Here is an 18,784-nt window from a genome sequence, read left to right as displayed (position 1 = left end):
TCATAATTAAAAAAAGGTCCTCGAGTTCAGCAACTGAAAAATATAAAGCAATACTAAACAACTAGATGGCGGTCTAACACTGTTTTTCATGTCAGTGTGCTAGTGTCTAGAAGTGATTATAGGCTGTCTAAACCTATAAAAATGTTTTAAAGCAAACAAATAAATAAGTTTTCTACATAAATTAATATTTATCTACAAAACCAGCGCAGATCATTTAAATTAAACATTTCTGAGACGATTAGAGTCGAAACAAAAATGGAAGTTCAAAGGAATCTTCTTTACACCATACGGATTTACACCATACTTGTTTCATTTTAACAAGAAAATCATCTCATTAACTTGTATGGGAAAAGATGACAGGTTCCAGGGGTGTGCGTGATTCCCGGACTCGTAGGGGAGGTTTGCGAGCTTGTGGTGGGGGTCAGACAGCTGTCCGATCTCGCTCAGTGCAGTTTTCATATATGGTCACGTAATCATGGCAACCTTGACGTACTCATTCTAAAAACAGACCAGACGCCACAGGAGCGCGTGGAGGAAGGTGACGAAGCGTTTTGTACGCGTCCCAAACGGGGAGACAACTTTACAACTGCATTTCTTTTGTAAGAAAATCAAAATAAACAGAGCAGCCAGCACACACCAGAGTGTGTTCACCAAGCGCGTGCGCTCCGCGGGATGAACGTGGGTTTGGATTATTGGTGCCCAAGAACGCGCGAGACCATGGAGAGTTTGGAGAGGCAGCTGATATGCCCTATTTGCCTTGAGATCTTCACCAAACCGGTGGTGATCTTACCGTGCCAGCACAACCTCTGCCGCAAATGTGCCAATGACATCTTTCAGGTACCAATATATACAAAACTTTAAGTTAACTATTTTTTTTATGGTATACTATGGTATTTCATAACACAATATATTTCATTAAACATCTTGAGAAGCTGGTATGGACAGTTATTATAGGCTTATTACTGGTTCAGGATTGTCTAGTGCTTGGAACAGCTAGTAACCAGTTTAGACTAGCTAATGCTTACCAGTTTAAGCTTGATTTTTTCCAGTGGTGATTTTAAAATCAGCAGCTGTACTGCTGTATAATGATGGCAACTTGTTATATATAATACATATTTGTGTGTGTGCAATTGGAGAATTTGGTCAAGTTATGGGTGATTTCATTCTTCCACTGAGACCAGATCTAATATTGTACTTGTATATTCCATTTCCTTGCAAGGACATTTTTTAAAGATATTTACTTGTGTGTTTTTTAGGCCTCAAACCCCTACTTGCCCACACGAGGAGGTTCTTCATTAGGCTCTGGCGGCCGGTTCCGCTGCCCATCCTGTAGACATGAAGTGGTTCTGGATAGACATGGGGTGTATGGCCTGCAAAGGAACCTGCTGGTGGAGAACATCATAGATATGTACAAACAGGAATCCAGCAGGTACTTTTACTATAACTAAAACTTCCAGCTTCATATTCTCCTCTCCAATCATTTATGCTGTATGATCATTTGGAATCCTACTGAACCCAGACTTTCCTTCCATTCTGTTCTATTTCAGCACATTGTCAGTTTGTGTATGTGTTGGGCTATATTTATAAGTAGGCCAATGTGACAGGAGCTATTTCAGACACACCTTCTGTGTTTATCAGTTGCCCCAACACACACACACACACACACACATCATGAACAACAGCAGTTACTTTCTCTCACTTATCTCTCTCTCTCTCTTTTTGTGGAGATTCATATTCCATACTCTATATACTTGGGTAGTTGATGTATCAATGTGTCCTATGGTGTGACGAGAAAAAAAAAAAAAAAACTCTAACATTGAAGATAAACCTCTCTTATGCTATTTGTAACTCTAAGAATGAAGATACATTTTTGTCATGTTATTTGTATGTTAAGTTTTTTTTTTTCTAAATTTCTGCTGTCACACCATAGGACACGGTCCAATTTTTATTTGTCAACTACCCACTTATATCCGTTTTAAGAACTAGTAGGTCTAAAGGTAATATATTTAAAATCTCTCTGTGAGCAGCAGTAAGCCTGAACCAGAACTGAAGAACGATGTGTTGCTGTGTGAGGAGCATCAGGATGAGAAGATCAATATATACTGTGTGACCTGCTCTGTTCCCACTTGTTCACTATGTAAAGTTTTTGGGAGTCATCAGTCCTGTGAAGTTGCTCCGCTCAAATCGGTCTACGAAACACAGAAAGTGAGAGTGCTTTAAATCTATCTTTCTGCTTTTCTCTCCCTGCACCGCTGTATTTAATCTTCATGATGATTGATCAGTTTATATTTATGTGATTGCGTGTGCAGACCGAGTTGTCTGATGGCGTTGCTGTGTTGGTTGGCAACAATGACAGAATTCAGGGCATCATCAGTCAGCTAGAGGAAAGCTGCAGAACTGTGGAGGTCAGTATGTGTGTGTTATCAGCAGCAATGACTGTTTTTTTTTTTTCTGCTGAACATTTCATCGTAACTTTCAGTTATTTCCTACATTATGGTCTAAGTAATGATAACAGTGCATTGTGTGTAGGAGAATGGTCGCAGGCAGAAGTCTCGTGTATGTGAGTGGTTTGATCGTCTGTACGCTCTTCTGGAAGAGCGCAGAGGAGAACTTACACTGAAGATCACCGCAGAACAGCAGGAGAAACTTGACTACATCGGTGGCCTACAGCGCAAGTACATGCACACACAAAAATGCTGCACACTATACACAAAAATAAAAAAGTATTTCTACAATATTTGTCTGATGAAAAATTCTAAATATACTTCATCTTATACAGTATATATATATATATATATATATATATATATATATATATATATATGATAAATGTTAATTAAATCTTACTTAATTTCATCTATCTGCTTCACTCAAAGTTTTTTAATGTCCTTTTACAGCATGTTTTCTCTATGTTTCCATAAGTACAGTAGCATGCAAAAGTTTGGGAACCCCTTGCAGAATCAACAAAATAAAAGAGATCATACAAAATGCATGTTATTTTTTTATTTAGTACTGTCCTGAGCAAGATATTTTACATAATTTTTTTTTACATATAGTCCACAAGACAAAAAAATAGCTGAAATTATTCAAATAACCCCCTTCAAAAGTTTGGGAACCCTTGGTTCTTAATACTGTGTGTGGTTACGTGGATGATCTACAACTGTTTTTTTGTTTTGTGATGGTTGTTCATGAGTCCCTTGTTTATTCTGAATGGTTAAACTGAGCACTGTTCTTCAGAAAAATCCTCCATGTCCTGCTGATTCTTCAGTTTTCCAGCATCTTTAGCATATTTGAACCCTTTCCAGCAGTGACTGTATGATTTTGAGATCCACCTTTTCACACTAAGGACAATTGACTCAAACACAACTATTAAAAAAGGTTCAAACATTCACTGATGCTCCAGAAGGAAACACGATGCATTAAGAGCCGGGGGGTGAAACCTTTTGAATTTGAATATCAAGGTAAATTGTACTGAATTTGTCTTCCGGGAAACATGCAAGTATCTTCTGTTGCTTCCGAAGGGCAGTACTAAATGAAAAAAATATATATTTCAACAAAATAAGAATAATTTGGACATCTTCATCCTGTTCAAAAGTTCTTAATGCTCTTAATGCATCGTGTTTCCTTCTGGAGCATCAGTGAATGTTTGAACCTTTTTTAATAGTTGTGTTTGCACAGATTCTGCAAGGGGTTCCCAAACTTGTGCATGCCACTGTATGTTTATGCAGGCGTATGTTTACACACTCTGCTAATCACAGCAATCACCTTTGCAGGTACAGAGAGCACCTGGATAACACAGCCAAGCTAGTGGAGACAGGAATTCAGACGATGGAGGAATCTGAGATGGCCATCTTCCTGCAGGTCTGCCAAGGTTTTTTTATCGTAGGCTTGCATGCTTTTCTTTATCAGAAACACTTAAAGTAATTTAATGTTACATATTAGAAAAGACAGCATGTTTTTCCTAAGCAATGCAATACTAAGTTTTTAATCTACATGTCTCTCTAACAGAACACGAAGCCTCTACTACAAAAGTAAGATTCAAATAATCATTTTACTGATTATAACTTTTTTTTAAACTTGTAGACACTTCTCTATTATGCCATTATATTCATTCGGTCTTCTTCATCTCAGGATAGCAGAAGGCAGGAATGTGTCTCATTTAGAAAAGGTGGAACGTGGATATGAAAAAATGGATCATTTCACTGCAAACTTCAGCCCTGAACGAAGAGCAATACTCAGCATAGATTTTACCAAGGGTAAACTAACCCTAATCTTAATATAGGGTTGTCAGTTTTTTTAATCTATTTCTATATAGAAGATCTTTCTCTCTGTTATTGTAGATGACAATGAAGAGGATGATGATGAAGAGGAAGAATTAGCAGGTACTGTTAATCCAGAGACCCAGACATCTTCAGTGGCTACGCCTGCCCCGGGCCAGCAGAGACAAACCCCTGTACCGACCTCTCCACCCATGGCAGCTTCAGGGGCTACGCCCATCCCAACCCCGCAGAGACAAACCCCTGTACCGACCTCTCCACCAATGGCAGCAGACTCCACCCAGATGTCATCAAAACCTAGCCAATCAGTAAACACCAACGCAGCAGAGAACACACCCTTATTTACACCCACTCCAGACGTCAGTCACACCTCTTCTACAGATGCACCTGCTCAGGTAAAATTCTGTCTCCTTTAAGGTCTTTGCACACCGAGTCCGAAATTTTCACACCTTAAAAAATAAATACGACCTCACGTTGTCAATCACGTTTACACACCATCTCCGAAACTTTCGTCCGTCGTAAAAGAATTCGGATCAGGTTCGATTCTCTGCGTTTTCAGATCCGTAGCATGCATTTTGATAGGAAAGGATGACCAATACGGACAAAAACTAAATTTCACATTCGGTGTGCAAGGACCTTTACGCTCATCCATATTTGTGATGCCTTGGAATTGTGATCATTTAATACAACTTTTTTTAGGATTGGTCAGTAAATGTCTTTAACTTCGGTTAGTGAAAGACATAAACATCTGAGGACGTATAGGGATCATAAACAGCTGTATTGGGATCAACATATATATTTCTGAGATTACCTTATGACATCAAACTAACATGTCAATTTATAACGGTTTTATGTTTTGTTGAATTGGTGTTGGTGGCTAATTTATATGATCTCATTCCTACGTTTTTGTATCATCTGGTTACACCTAGTGAGTTAGTAGTGGACCTTCATGCTTACTTTTTTATTTTTTTTAAATCTGACAGTACAAGACCACACCAAAATATGGACACTTTTGTAGTTTATTTTCCTTTGTTTTATATTATGGGATTTAAAATGAGTCAAGTTACTTTTTGTAAAACAAAGCAGAACATGTGTTGACAAATTCAGCGAATTATATTACAAAATTATAATTTTCTACTGCACAAGTTTTCTTACAGAATTCAACATGTTGAAAAGTGAAAGTCAGCCATGTCAGATGTAGGACATTCATGAAAAGAAAGATTTTACTTTTTCAACATTACCAACTTTTACATAGTTTATATGGTTCTTTATTTATTTATCATTTATAATGTCACCTTGTCTCTCAAAACTAAAGCGAAATTGAGAACATAAAATGCAACTGCCTGAGTGTAACAATCTTTTCTACAAATCTTGTCTTTTGGCCACAAGAGATTTCATGAATGTCACAATATCATTCTCATATATGCTTTGGTAAATTCAGAAACCATAAAAAACTGAGTAATAACTGAAAGTGTCCTGAGAAATACAACTAAACAGAATTAAAGAACAATACAAACACTGTCCATCCAGAGGCTGTCCATCATTAAAATGGGATTTAAACATGGGGAATAGGCTTTGTAGTTTTAGAATCTTCTTGTAGTCAAAACCTGAACGTTTTTGTCCCAAAAGAGCTGTGAGGACAAAACCAGAAAAATCCTGAATTATGAGTGACAATCACAAAACACCTAAATGCCAAAATCTGATCTGCTCCATCTTAGTCATTTAAAAACTATTTCGTATGACCACAGATAGATGCTGTATTCTGTGATCACAAATCACTATGAAAACCTTTTTGCTTTGTTTCCATTTATCTGTCCAGCCATCACCATCTGTCTCTTTCCATCTCACTTTCTCCTTCTTTTCCATATATTTAGGTAACTGCCGGTCCCAACCAGACATCTGAGGATAGCCCACGCCACGTTTTCTCTTTTTCCTGGTTAAATATGCCAAAATAATACCAGACTGTGTTAAACCTGCAACATCACAGTGACGTTCCAGAAAGCCTATTGTACTTAATAACTAGGCTAATATTTTGTTACTTTGACATAAATATACATTTAATAGCAAAGTAGGAATTGGAAAAGATAAAAAAAAAAAAGACTTAAATATTAATTGATAGGCTAATATTTTCTGTAGTAGCTGACTAAAATGCATAATAAAGGATTATGAACGTGTTGTCTTTTGTATGTTGTCTGAGGATATGCCTGTTCCAATTACTTAAAAGAAATAAAGGAAAAGGCCTACAAAAAGACTCCAAGCAAAGTATGCAGAAGAGTTAACTCTGAACATGTCTCATGTCACTTTAGAAATGAACATAAAAACATATGCGTATACATATAATGTAATTGTGTAAGTCATGTAGCCTATTATTTTCCTAAATCGTCCATAATCTTGCGGTTGTTGCTCACGCGCTGGGCCAGTTGTTCGGCTCGCGCCATCTGCAGCACCTCGCGCAACAGGTGAAAAGTCAGATCCAGCGAAATTGGCGGATCCTCAGACCGGCGCTCCCGCTCCTCGAGGCTGTTCGTGATCCCGTTACCGACACGACCGAGCTTACCTCCTAACAGCCGCTGCGTGAGCTGCAGCTGAAGCGCCTCGGTGCGTGACGGTGATCTCCGGTCGGCGTTGTCCAGTCTGATGAAGTACTCCTCTCCTAAGCGCATCAACACCGGCAGCTGCGTGTTCGTGTGTCCGGGAGCGGATCCAGAAAGCGAGACGAAGACACCGAGAGACACAGCAGCGAGTAGCACGTGCAGCTTCATTGATGCAAACTCCCAGTAATCTGAATAAACGTAATATAATAGGCGTGATGACTTTTCCCCCCTTTCCCTTATTATTTAATATGTGCATGACATATTTTATAGCCTACCATAAAGCGCTGTTTCTATAGGCCCATATAGCCTAGCTATGCGTGTTCTAAAAGTCTGAGACTACTAGAAAATGCTTATTTCACTTTATTTTTTTATTTTTTTAGTATGATCTTAAAATATACTTTTCCGATTGAGCATTTTTTTTTTTTTTTTTGACGTGCGGGCAGTTACACCATAGGCTACTGTCATCCTGTTACGCGTTCACGTTTCATGGATTTTCTTTCCCTTTTTTTTTTTTTTTTTTTTGCAGTGTAGGCTAGTCTCACGTTATAAGTTAAAAAAATTCTGTACCTTATTTCTGGCTTTAAGAATAAAAAATTGGGCTCAGACTTCATAAGTTTCATTACAAACAATTATTTCAGTTAACTGACACTTTCTTAAACAGCACATTAACTCACTAACATATAGCTTAAGTTACATATGTCATGTCAAAAGGCATGATTTGAACTCATGCTTACCTCAGTCCGTGTCCTCCGGAAATGACCTCGTTTATGAGAGTCGCTTGTCGGTGCAGCTCGAACATCGGTGGGCTTATTTATATGAGCCGAAGAGCATCTTATTTCTGAGATGACAGAATCACCGGAATGAGTCATGGAATAATTGGCTGCGGTTCAAATAAATCCAAAATGAAAATGCTCTTGCATTCCGTCGTGTGTTTAGTTCACGCTGTAGATTTAATCGAGAGACAGTCTCTTCTGAATTAACCGGGACTTTGTTAATTCGTGTTAATGAACCTGATTCAAGCGCCGGTAATTGAGAGACTCTGCTGGTGACGCACTGACGCGCCGAGGGAGAGCAGCGCAGCTCCACCTGCTCAAATCACCGAATCACTGGCACCGATGCGCGCAACATCTGAGACACGAGCAATCAATCAGGGTACAGGGTCAAAGAGCCTCCAACTCGAGATCAGCTGGTTTACGTCATTATACCCTTAATAATCACCAACATGGACAAAATTCATTCATCCATTTGTTTTTGTTTTGTTCAAATTGCCTGGGAATGCTGGAGCACAAACATGAATGCCCAGCGGTGACTAAACGGGGACTTTCTTGCTGTGAGGGGACAGCTACTGAGTCACCACCCTGCATCATACTAATAATGTATTCATGCGTGTGCCTTATTTAGGAGGAACAGGTGCTTTTTCCTTTAGTAAATTGTTAGCCTGTAGGGAATGTTAATTTATACGCAATTTCATAGGCTATATGGCCTAGTACGTTTGTTAAAAAAGCTTTCTTTTACAGTTTTTTCTGCTAACAAAATGTTTATTCTAAACGTTTTGCTATGTTCTTATTAAAGGGATACACTGTAAAAAAAGAAAAAGAAAAAAAGTTGAGCCAATTTAAAAATTTTAAGGGAACCAGCTTCAGCAGATTTTTGAGTTTTCTCAACTTGTCGTTTTAAGTTTATACAACAAAAATTTGAGAGTCTCCCACAAAAATAAGTTGAGCAAACTCAAAAATCTGCTGAAGCTGGTTGCCTTAACATTTTTAAGTTGGCTCAACTTTTTTTTTTTTTTTTCTTTTTTTTTTTTTTTTACAGTGTAGTTCACCCCAAAATGAAAATTCTGTCATTTATTCACCATTTATTGCACCTTGTATGAATTTATTTCTGCTGAGCTCAAAAGAAGATATGTTGAATAAACCGTTTTTGGTCCCCATGACTTCCACATTTTTCTATAGGCTATAGAAGTCAGTGGGGACTACAAACTGCTTTGTTACCAACATTCTTAAATATCTTGTTTTATGTTCAACAGAAAAAAAAAAAAGAAACTCATGATTGGAACTTGTAAATTGGCCAAAATTTCATTTTTGTGTGAATTTTCACTGTATGAAATAATTATTAACAAATGTTCTCTGACCTTTCAAAAGGTCAAGTTTGTTTGTTTGTTTGTATAGGCTATATCCATTTTTTAAACTTTTTTTTTTTTATAAGGGAACAAATGAAAACGTTCATTTTGAGAACATTATACGTTACTTTTGAATGTTCTTTAAACATTAAAAAATGCTGATGAACATCCTACTAAAACATTTCAGGAAATAATTAGTTGCTCTAATTTTTATACAAAGTGTTTGTGCTTCTAATGATTTCTGTTATATTATTCTGGTATAATTACTAACAGATTAAATAATTATGTTAAAGTGGTTCAGCTGTTAGAAAAAGTGTTCTGTTAAAATCAATTAACACAAACAGCTGTTTCACACTGAACAGTTCAACACAACACTTAATTATGATACTGTCAGCAGACTAACACAACAGCGACATTCTTTATGCATCATTTCATGACTTGTAATATGTATAAATAAATAAATAGGCTACATTTTTCTTTTTCTGTAGTAGGCTATGCAGTAGCGAGTCAAAATATTTTCTTTTTATACATTAGGCTATACATTTCAGTTGTTTTATTTCTTGGGTTCCAAACACCTTTTTTTATGGCTCTGTAGCTGTTGGATGACCAAGTGAACAGTTATTAATTTTTTCTTAAAATCAAATATTAGGCATTTTAAGTGTAAGCTACCATTGTGACAACTTAACCCATATAGTGACAATGTGCCCCGCTGGCATTCAAAAATAAACATGTGAGAAAAAAGTCCCGGCTATATGTAAATAGATATATATAAGCAGATATTTCTATTTCAGACTTTTACCAGAATAATGTTTCCGCCTCAGTCATGAGCGCATACCTGTCAGCAGGTGGCAGACGGACTATATGAACTGTACGTGTCCGGACTCCGGAGCATAGACTGTAAAAAACAGGTCCGGTGGCACGAGCAGAAATCATGGCAGGCGGTGAGAGAGTCGCTCATCTAATGCGTCAGCTCGCGAGCGCGGCGTAAGTTTAAAACCTACAGTTTACACCCTTAAGCTATTAAGTGTATCTGTTGTAGTGTGTGCACTTTCGTATTTCTATGTGTATAGGTTATACAAGTTGACTCTTCTCAATGTCCTGAAAGTTGTAAACAGACCAGTTGTACACAGGACAGTTCACCAAAATAAATTCTGACATAGTGTACTCACCCTCATGACCTTCCAAACCTGGATGACTTTCTTCATGAGGAACAAAAATAAGATATTAGGCAGAATGACAGCCTCAGTCTCCATTTAATTTCATTGCTGCTTCTTTCAGAATGGTGACTGATATCTCCTGCCCAATAGGCTATCTTCCTTCTGTTTTCGACAGACAGTCATTGGACATTATAACAAGTTATATTTTTTGCATGCCATGTGTTTTATAGGTGCAGATGCCCCGCTCATTCTCAAGCGTACTCCCACACTTACAACCGAGGTAAAACATTTCAGTTGTTTTTTCTCTGAATAAATGGACTCTGCCATATGTGAGTGTGTTTGTGTGTGTAGTTTCTACAGGTGAGGCTCACATGGGTGAACGGAAAACAGACTATGCATTTGAAGTAAGTGCACAGCATCCATGCATTTAATATTTAATAGTTATGCATTGTGAAATATAGTTAAAACTGTTAAATGTTTATTTTATGCCATGTTACATGATTTACAGTTATTTATAGAGAAACAGTTTTCTCTTAATCAATGTCAGTCAGTATAATTGTGAGTCTGAATATCCAGGTATTACATCATAACGTCAAAGATGTTTATACTAAAATAATTATAAATACTATTATTATTGTGGTTATCCATTTCAGTCTTCTTGTACTGTTTCAGATGGCTTGTTCAAATATCAGATATGGAGCTGGAGTTACCAGAGAAATTGGCATGGTAAAGGAATAGCTCACCTGAAAATTAAATTGCATCATTTACTCACCTTCATGTTGTTCATGGTTTTTGTATGTGCACCATTTGTAGGCACTGAACTGATTAAGTAGACTCTATTATTGCTCATCATATTGCATATTGCTCAGAAAGTCCCAGTACAGTTGATTTCAGTTTAGCTTTGAAGTTGTCAGTTGTTGGTTGTGAAGTTTGATGTTTTGGCTGATATAATCAGGATTTGCAGAACATGGGAGCCCGTAATGTGTGTCTGATGACGGATAGGACCTTGTCTCAGCTGCCGCCGGTTGGAGCAGTGCTGGACTCACTGACAAAACATGGTGTCAAATACAAGATCTATGAGGATGTGCGAGTAGAACCAACAGACAAAAGGTGAAACTATGGCACAGAATATGTGCGGATTGTTGTCAGTTTTAGTTGATGTCCGTATAAGCTTCTGAGAGTGTGAAAGCAGAAACCTTTTCTCTTTACAGCTTTAAAGCAGCGATTGATTTTGCCAAAAAAGGACATTTTGATGTGTATGTTGCTGTGGGCGGGGGCTCTGTGATTGACACCTGTAAAGCAGCCAATCTCTATGCATCTCATCCAGAGGCAGAATTTCTAGACTTTGTCAATGCACCAATCGGAAAAGGAAAACCCATCACAGCCACACTGAAGCCACTAATCGCTGGTACCAAGACAAACTCAATATTACTTATTCTTTTTTACCTTTCTGTCTGTCAGTATTAACCATAGACCAATCATTTAAAAAGTAGTGCAGATATGCCGATACATTATACACCTAAGTTTTTTAATGTACATTTTGTGTGTCTGTGTAAGTTCCTACTACGGCTGGAACGGGGAGTGAAACCACAGGAGTAGCGATCTTTGATTTTGAGGACCTGAAGGCTAAAACTGGTTCGCAGAAACATTTTACTCATTAACATTTCATCACTGTTCTCCATATACAGAGTTCAGAAAGGTTGAGTGTTGAGGCCCAAAAAATTTTGTTGTTTAGCACATTAATGTGTTTGTCTTTCCAGGTATTGCAAATCGAGCCCTAAAGCCCACTTTGGGGATGGTGGATCCCTTACATACTCTTCACATGCCATCCAAAGTGGCAGCTAACAGCGGCTTTGATGTGCTCTGGTGTGTTTTTACATGCACACATTATTTATTAACCATGTTCTAACTAAGGCAATCACTAAACAAGGTAACAGCATTATCTGTGAGAAAATATAAGCATACTGAGTTCGAGGATTCCACATTTTGTCTATTCTGTTTAAACCTGCTTTATTATCTTCCAATTTTTTGGAATGAAAGGAAATAAAATAACTTATTAATGTTAATATATAACAAAATATCATTTTTCATGTGACCGCAAAGCTGAATTTTCAGCAGCTATTAGGCTTGCATGTAATGTGATCCTTCAGAAATCATTCTAATATACTGATTTAGTGCTTAAAAAAACATTTCTTATTATCAATGTTGAAAACAGTTGTGCTGGTTAATATTTTTGCAGAATTTATTTGATCATTATCTTTTGTAGCAATGTAAATGTCTTTACTGTCACTTTTGATCAATTTGATGCATCACTGCTGAATAAAAATATTAGTCTTTAAAAAAATTCATACTAATCCCAAACTTTGGAACGGTCGTGTGTATATTTGATTTTTATGTTTAGATTATGATATTCATTGTGCTTGGTTTAAATCTTTCTCTTTTTAGTCACGCATTAGAGTCATTTACTGCTTTGCCGTATAACCTAAGGAGTCCCTGCCCATCCAACCTCATCAATCGCCCAGCTTACCAGGGCAGCAATCCAATCAGTGATGTTTGGGCAAGACACGCTCTTAAGATCGTTGCCAAATACTTGAAGCGGTATGTTTCTGTTTTTAGGTTTTCATTCATTGATTATTGACTATTTGGGTTCTTGATATTTTTGTTTTGATATATTTCTAAAGTGTTATACTGAAATGTAATATTGTTAAGATATGAAGATGTGTGTATTGTAGAGCGGTGCGTGATGCTGGAGATGTGGAGGCTCGCTCCAGCATGCACCTGGCCAGTGTGTTTGCAGGAATTGGCTTTGGAAATGCTGGAGTCCATTTATGGTAATTAAATAGAACTAACATTAAATTAACATCCAAAAAGAGTTGATTCTGGTAATGAGTTTGGCAGCATCAAATCGCAACACACTTAAAAGACTGCTAATGGAATCACTAGTGCTGCGCTGTAATAATTTTCCATATTTGTGTACATCAGACAGCGCAGGTGGACTGAACTTATTGCTGTGAGGTGTAGAGATCTCACAGCTCTTGTGGAAAGTTAGTAATGGCACAGGCCACTTTTATGATTATGCACTTTTAATTTTAATCCGATAGGAAAATCAGATGTACAGTTATGTCCTTACAATTGTTTATTTTTCTGTTGATATGTATTTGTGGACATTATCTGATGAAGTGTTGTTGAATTTTCATTTTCTTTGTTCAAGTCATGGAATGTCATATCCCATTGCCGGGAATGTCAAAACTCACAGGGCTAAAGGCTACAATGTAGAACATCCTATAGTGGTAAATATAAACTGTTACACTACTGTTCAAGTAAGTTTTGTTTTGAAAGAATTCTTTAAAAAAGTCATTTATAGTGTTACAATAGATTTCTATTTCAAATAAATGTTCTTTTGAACTTTCTATTCATCAAGGATTCCTGGAAAAATGAATAATGTTTTCCATAATAATAACATATAATACTATAAAATTACAATATGAAATATTTCTTTATCACCAAATCAGCATATTACAATGATTTCTGGAGGATCATGTGACACTGCATACTCAGCTTTGTGTTCACAGGAATAAATTACATTTTAAAATATTAAAAAAATTATTTTAAATTGAAAATATACTCTACAATATTACTGTTTTTACTGTATTTTTGATCTCGACCTTGGTGAACCAAACTTTAGAGCGATAATGTGTATCTAAATGAATGCACACAGTATCACACATTATATATTCTCTATTACATTGTAATACTACTACTGGTACTGGTTCACATAATTTTTTCAGTTTCAAAGTAGTTTTTTCTTTGTGGCAGATTCCCAGTGTTTTTCATGCTGTAGTTTACTTTGCTGTTTTCTTTCAGCCTCATGGACTCTCTGTAGTTCTTACTTCGCCTGCTGTTTTTGCCTTCACTGCAAATATGTGTCCTGAGCGTCACCTGGAGGCAGCACAAATACTAGGTAACAGGCATAGAAGGCTAAACTCAAAACTGTGTCAAATATCAACACTGTATGTCATAGTAGTAAATAAAAATGTCAGAGAAAAGCTGCTAAAGAAATGTATTAATGTGTGTTGCTGTTTTGGAACGTTAAATGTTTGTTGTGTAAAACGTATTTAGTATGTACTGATTATATGTTTAGATTGACTATATTTTCTGTAGTTAATTTCATAGATAATTCTATATTTGAAACATTGTATGATTTAACTGATCATGGTTAATGTTTGTGTATGTGTTTTATAAGGTACCGATGTGAGTAACGTCAAGAAAGATGATGCTGGCCGTGTGTTGGCCGACACTCTCAGATCGTTACTGTATGACCTGGAAGTAGAGGATGGCTTGTCTGCAATTGGCTACACTAAAGAGGACATTTCATCTTTGGTGAAGGGCACCATCCCTCAGGTCAACATATCACATCACGTCACGTCGCTGTGCTAAAAACACCACAGAGATCATTTTTTGCTGAAAGCTGAAATTCTGCTGTGTCAAAAATCACCCAAGCAGCTTAATCACCCGAGAACGAGAGAAATACGTCAGTTTAAAGGGCTGAACTAATAGACAGAAAGAACAGCTATAATAACTATAATTATTATTTAATATTTGTAATTTTTTATTTATGATGATTAATTCATATTAATTGTTGATGTTATATTTAAATACTAAATAATGTTACATTAATATAATATATTATATGAATTAATACAATATTTACAGTATTACACACATATATACAATACATATATAAAAGTAAGTAAATATTAAATTATTACATAATTATTATAGTCTTTCAGAGGATTTATTGTTTAATCTCAAACTAATTCTTCAGAAAAAAAGAGAAAATACAAGTGCATCTCAATAAATTAGAATGTTGTGGAAAAGTTAATTTATTTCAGTAATTCAACTCAAATTGTGAAACTCGTGAATTAAATAAATTCAATGCACACAGACTGAAGTAGTTTAAGTCTTTGGTTCTTTTAATTGTGATGATTTTGGCTCACATTTAACAAAAACCCACCAATTCACTATCTCAACAAATTAGAATACTTCATAAGACCAATAAAAAAAACATTTTTAGTGAATTGTTGGCCTTCTGGAAAGTATGTTCATTTACTGTATATGTACTCAATACTTGGTAAGGGCTCCTTTTGCTTTAATTACTGCCTCAATTCGGCGTGGCATGGAGGTGATCAGTTTGTGGCACTGCTGAGGTGGTATGGAAGCCCAGGTTTCTTTGACAGTGGCCTTCAGCTCATCTGCATTTTTTGGTCTCTTGTTTCTCATTTTTCTCTTGACAATACCCCATAGATTCTCTATTCAGGTCTGGTGAGTTTGCTGGCCAGTCAAGCACACCAACACCATGGTCATTTAACCAACTTTTGGTGCTTTTGGCAGTGTGGCCAGGTGCCAAATCCTGCTGGAAAATGAAATCAGCATCTTTAAAAAGCTGGTCAGCAGTGACTTTGGTTTTCAAAAAGCACAATGGACCAACACCAGCAGATGACATTGCTCCCCAAATCATCACAGACTGTGGAAACTTAACACTGGACTTCAAGCAACTTGGGCTATGAGCTTCTCCACCCTTCCTCCAGACTCTAGGACCTTGGTTTCTGAATGAAATACAAAACTTGCTCTCATCTGAAAAGAGGACTTTGGACCACTGGGCAACAGTCCAGTTCTTCTTCTCCTTAGCCCAGGTAAGACGCCTCTGACGTTGTCTGTGGTTCAGGAGTGGCTTAACAAGAGTATTACGACAACTGTAGCCAAATTCCTTGACACGTCTGTGTGTGGTGGCTCTTGATGCCTTGATCCCAGCCTCAGTCCATTCCTTGTGAAGTTCACCCAAATTCTTGAATCGATTTTGCTTGACAATCCTCATAAGGCTGCGGTTCTCTCGGTTGGTTGTGCATCTTTTCTTCCACACTTTTCCTTCCACTCAACTTTCTGTTAACATGCTTGGATACAGCACTCTGTGAACAGCCAGCTTCTTTGGCAATGAATGTTTGTGGCTTACCCTCCTTGTGAAGGGTGTCAATGATTGTCTTCTGGACAACTGTCAGATCAGCAGTCTTCCCCATGATTGTGTAGCCTAGTGAACCAAACTGAGAGACCATTTTGAAGATTCAGGAAACCTTTGCAGGTGTTTTGAGTTGATTAGCTAATTTGTTGAGATAGTGAATTGGTGGGTTTTTGTTAAATGTGAGCCAAAATCATCACAATTAAAAGAACCAAAGACTTAAATTACTTCAGTCTGTGTGCACTGAATTTATTTAATACACGAGTTTCACAATTTGAGTTGAATTACTGAAATAAATGAACTTTTCCACGACATTCTAATTTATTGAGATGCACCTGTATATGCTAAATTTCAACCAAAGATAAAATTGAGAAGCAAATTTTTACTGTCCCTCACATTAAATTCAAATGCAATACACAAGCTATATCATCAATGCTTAGTTTAATGACTTCACAAAAAAAAGTATGTACATACATTAATATGGTACTATATTCATGTTTAATAGCCCTAGCTTAAAATGCAATGCTCCAATGCTTACCAATTAATATCTCATTATATAGTGTGTTAAAACGATCTCAGAGTGATTAACTGAGTTTGTTTGTGTATGTTTGACAGGAGCGGGTAACTAAACTGTCTCCTCGAGCTCACACTGAAGAGGATCTGACCGCTCTGTTTGCAGCATCCATGAAGCTCTACTGAGAAAACTGAAGGACGTTTTAACACATTGACAGGGTTCTCAGAAGCACAGCCTCTAATTAGCTGTGCAGATTTCATTATGTAAGCAGAGACACTGATCTCAACACTCTGACCTCACTGGCTTTTAATCCTTTAGTGATGTCAGACAGTAACACACTCACCATCAGATACTGGATTCTGCACACCAGTCTAAATATAACACATACATGCGTTTAATGTGCTGTCAACATGTTTAAACATAATTATCATGGTAATATATTTAAACCATCCTGCACACGCACAGTATGCATGCTCTCCATTCACTCTAACTATTAAGGCTGGTTTGTTAATCAGGGTGATTTAGGCAGGTTGGATTTAAATGAGTCTAATCTAAGAATCAGGATTAGACTTAATCTAGTAAGAAACATTGTTTTTCAGTAGAGTTGATTTTATTTCTTAAATCGGTGATGAATTAAAACTGATTAATGTATAATGGATTCATCATGAAATGTTCATCTGAAGTGAAGAACCCGTTATAGGATTTGAAGTTCTGAAAATGATAGAAATATTAATAAACCCAGATGTCATAATATTTTCTCCATGAATGTGGGCTTGTATCTCAGTATTTCACTCATATTAATCATTTCTACACAAGTGATTTTATTTGAAATGGAGCTAGAAACATTAACAACTGAATTTAATGGAGTATATATGTTATCGTGTGCAACATTATGAAATCAGAATACAGATATTTCTTTCTCTTGGCTAATAAAATGTATGAAATATGAAAATATTAACAATTTTCTTGTTTCTTTTTTAACATACATACAATTTTCTATGTAGTAGCCTGTTTTGTTAAAGAACTGGGTTTAGGATGTGAAGTGTAGTGTTGTGTGTTGATAGTGAGAGTGCATTTCTGTAAGTGCAGAGAGTTGTCTTTTAGAAGCGTGTGATTGGTTGATCAGAACTATGACCTGCAGCATTTAAACAATTAACTGAAGTGAAACAGATTTAAATAGATTTAAGAGTGCTGATGTTTCCAAGAAAAGCACCCAACTAAGATCTTGTAATGTGTGTGCGTATAAGAGAGTATTTAAAGGGGGGAGAAGATTTAGCAACAGCAGTGATTCTGAATAAAGCGTCTCAGTTCTTCTTGCAGTTTGTGTGCGGTTTCATCATGCAGCAAATCTACACACAGAGCCATGAGGAGTTTGAGGTGTTCACCACTGTTCTGTCGCCTCAAGGTGAGTCATCTTTTCTTGCTCACTTTTTATATAATTTCTGTTAAATTTACAAATTTTATAGCAAAATGATTCAATCTTTCAGTTTGTCGGAAGAGAGTGATATTGAAGCACCAAGGAGAAATGGTAATGCATTTTCTCATTTAAGCTGCAGCATCATATACAGTGATTTAAACTACAGAGCCGATAGTGAAGACAAAATATGTTTTTTGTCTGTGAGGTGGTTGTGACAGCAGACTACAGCGCAGACTGTGACGAAGAGCTGTGTGTCCGTGCCGGTGACGTGGTGTTGCTTCTGTATCAGGAGAATGCTGACTGGTGTTACATCCGACTTCAGAACGGAAAGGAGGGATACCTTCCCACAGCCTGCTTCACTACGGTGCTCATGCATATGAACACATACAATGCGCAAATGATGCACTACATGGCCTAAAGCACACATGTGCTGTGCATTTCACTTCAAAACCTTGTGTGTTCCCTTTGTGAAAAAGTACACTGTAGCACACTTTTAAAAAGAGTACTCATTCAGGATCAAATATAGTTGAAAATAATATACTTGGGTGCAAACTGAATGTTAAGTTTTTTTGACAGTTAATAGCAAGTTACATGCAATTATATGAAAATGTTTTATAGTTTAAATTAATATTAAACACAATTATTTGAACTTAATAGTGCTTATTTGGACTCTTATAAGTAGGACTTTTT

At 36.7% G+C, this 18,784-nt stretch overlaps 3 protein-coding genes across 5 annotated transcripts; 2 read left to right on the top strand and 1 right to left on the bottom strand.

The window, feature by feature from the left end:
* The first annotated feature begins 435 nt into the window (after positions 1-435).
* trim55a (tripartite motif containing 55a) lies at positions 436-6,452 on the top strand. Its single transcript, XM_058794925.1, has 10 exons — positions 436-837; positions 1,257-1,429; positions 2,028-2,205; positions 2,310-2,405; positions 2,530-2,675; positions 3,774-3,861; positions 4,009-4,031; positions 4,132-4,256; positions 4,341-4,672; positions 6,152-6,452. Exons 1-10 carry the CDS (start codon positions 673-675, stop codon positions 6,230-6,232), a joined length of 1,407 nt encoding a protein of 468 aa, XP_058650908.1. The 5' UTR covers positions 436-672; the 3' UTR covers positions 6,233-6,452.
* Positions 6,453-6,584: 132 nt separating this feature from the next.
* Positions 6,585-10,261, bottom strand: LOC131551925 (corticoliberin). 3 transcript variants are annotated; one of them, XM_058795192.1, is made up of 3 exons: positions 10,163-10,261; positions 7,606-7,709; positions 6,585-7,059 (listed from the first exon to the last, which is right to left on the bottom strand). In XM_058795192.1, the coding sequence occupies exon 3, from the start codon at positions 7,037-7,039 to the stop codon at positions 6,644-6,646; it is 396 nt and encodes a 131-aa protein (XP_058651175.1). In that variant the 5' UTR covers positions 7,040-7,059; positions 7,606-7,709; positions 10,163-10,261; the 3' UTR covers positions 6,585-6,643. The 3 variants fall into 3 exon arrangements, with proteins under 3 accessions (XP_058651175.1, XP_058651169.1, XP_058651160.1); XM_058795186.1 differs by lacking the exon at positions 10,163-10,261 and adding an exon at positions 9,829-9,947; XM_058795177.1 differs by lacking the exon at positions 10,163-10,261 and having other exon boundaries at positions 7,606-8,499.
* adhfe1 (alcohol dehydrogenase iron containing 1) lies at positions 9,847-17,631 on the top strand. Its single transcript, XM_058794915.1, has 14 exons — positions 9,847-9,977; positions 10,381-10,430; positions 10,502-10,554; positions 10,823-10,876; positions 11,106-11,260; positions 11,362-11,558; positions 11,708-11,785; positions 11,911-12,016; positions 12,596-12,748; positions 12,883-12,981; positions 13,362-13,440; positions 14,015-14,111; positions 14,394-14,551; positions 16,779-17,631. The coding sequence occupies exons 1-14, from the start codon at positions 9,925-9,927 to the stop codon at positions 16,860-16,862; spliced, it is 1,416 nt and encodes a 471-aa protein (XP_058650898.1). The 5' UTR covers positions 9,847-9,924; the 3' UTR covers positions 16,863-17,631.
* Positions 17,632-18,784: the final 1,153 nt, after the last annotated feature.

The sequence above is a fragment of the Onychostoma macrolepis genome, chromosome 02, assembly GCF_012432095.1.
Source record: "Onychostoma macrolepis isolate SWU-2019 chromosome 02, ASM1243209v1, whole genome shotgun sequence".
In the NCBI taxonomy this organism is placed as follows: Eukaryota; Metazoa; Chordata; class Actinopteri; order Cypriniformes; family Cyprinidae; genus Onychostoma; species Onychostoma macrolepis.
This window is presented reverse-complemented; position numbering and strand designations above follow the sequence as displayed.

Coding starts and splice junctions, on each gene's coding strand:
- LOC131551925 (XM_058795192.1), bottom strand. CDS start 7,039: ATGAAGCTGCACGTGCTACTCGCTGCTGTGTCTCTCGGTGTCTTCGTC.
- adhfe1 (XM_058794915.1), top strand. CDS start 9,925: ATGGCAGGCGGTGAGAGAGTCGCTCATCTAATGCGTCAGCTCGCGAGC. Junction 11,261..11,361: donor GTAGAACCAACAGACAAAAG/GTGAAACTATGG, acceptor TTCTCTTTACAG/CTTTAAAGCAGCGATTGATT. Junction 14,112..14,393: donor GGAGGCAGCACAAATACTAG/GTAACAGGCATA, acceptor GTGTTTTATAAG/GTACCGATGTGAGTAACGTC.
- trim55a (XM_058794925.1), top strand. CDS start 673: ATGAACGTGGGTTTGGATTATTGGTGCCCAAGAACGCGCGAGACCATG. Junction 1,430..2,027: donor TACAAACAGGAATCCAGCAG/GTACTTTTACTA, acceptor CTCTGTGAGCAG/CAGTAAGCCTGAACCAGAAC. Junction 4,257..4,340: donor CAGCATAGATTTTACCAAGG/GTAAACTAACCC, acceptor CTGTTATTGTAG/ATGACAATGAAGAGGATGAT.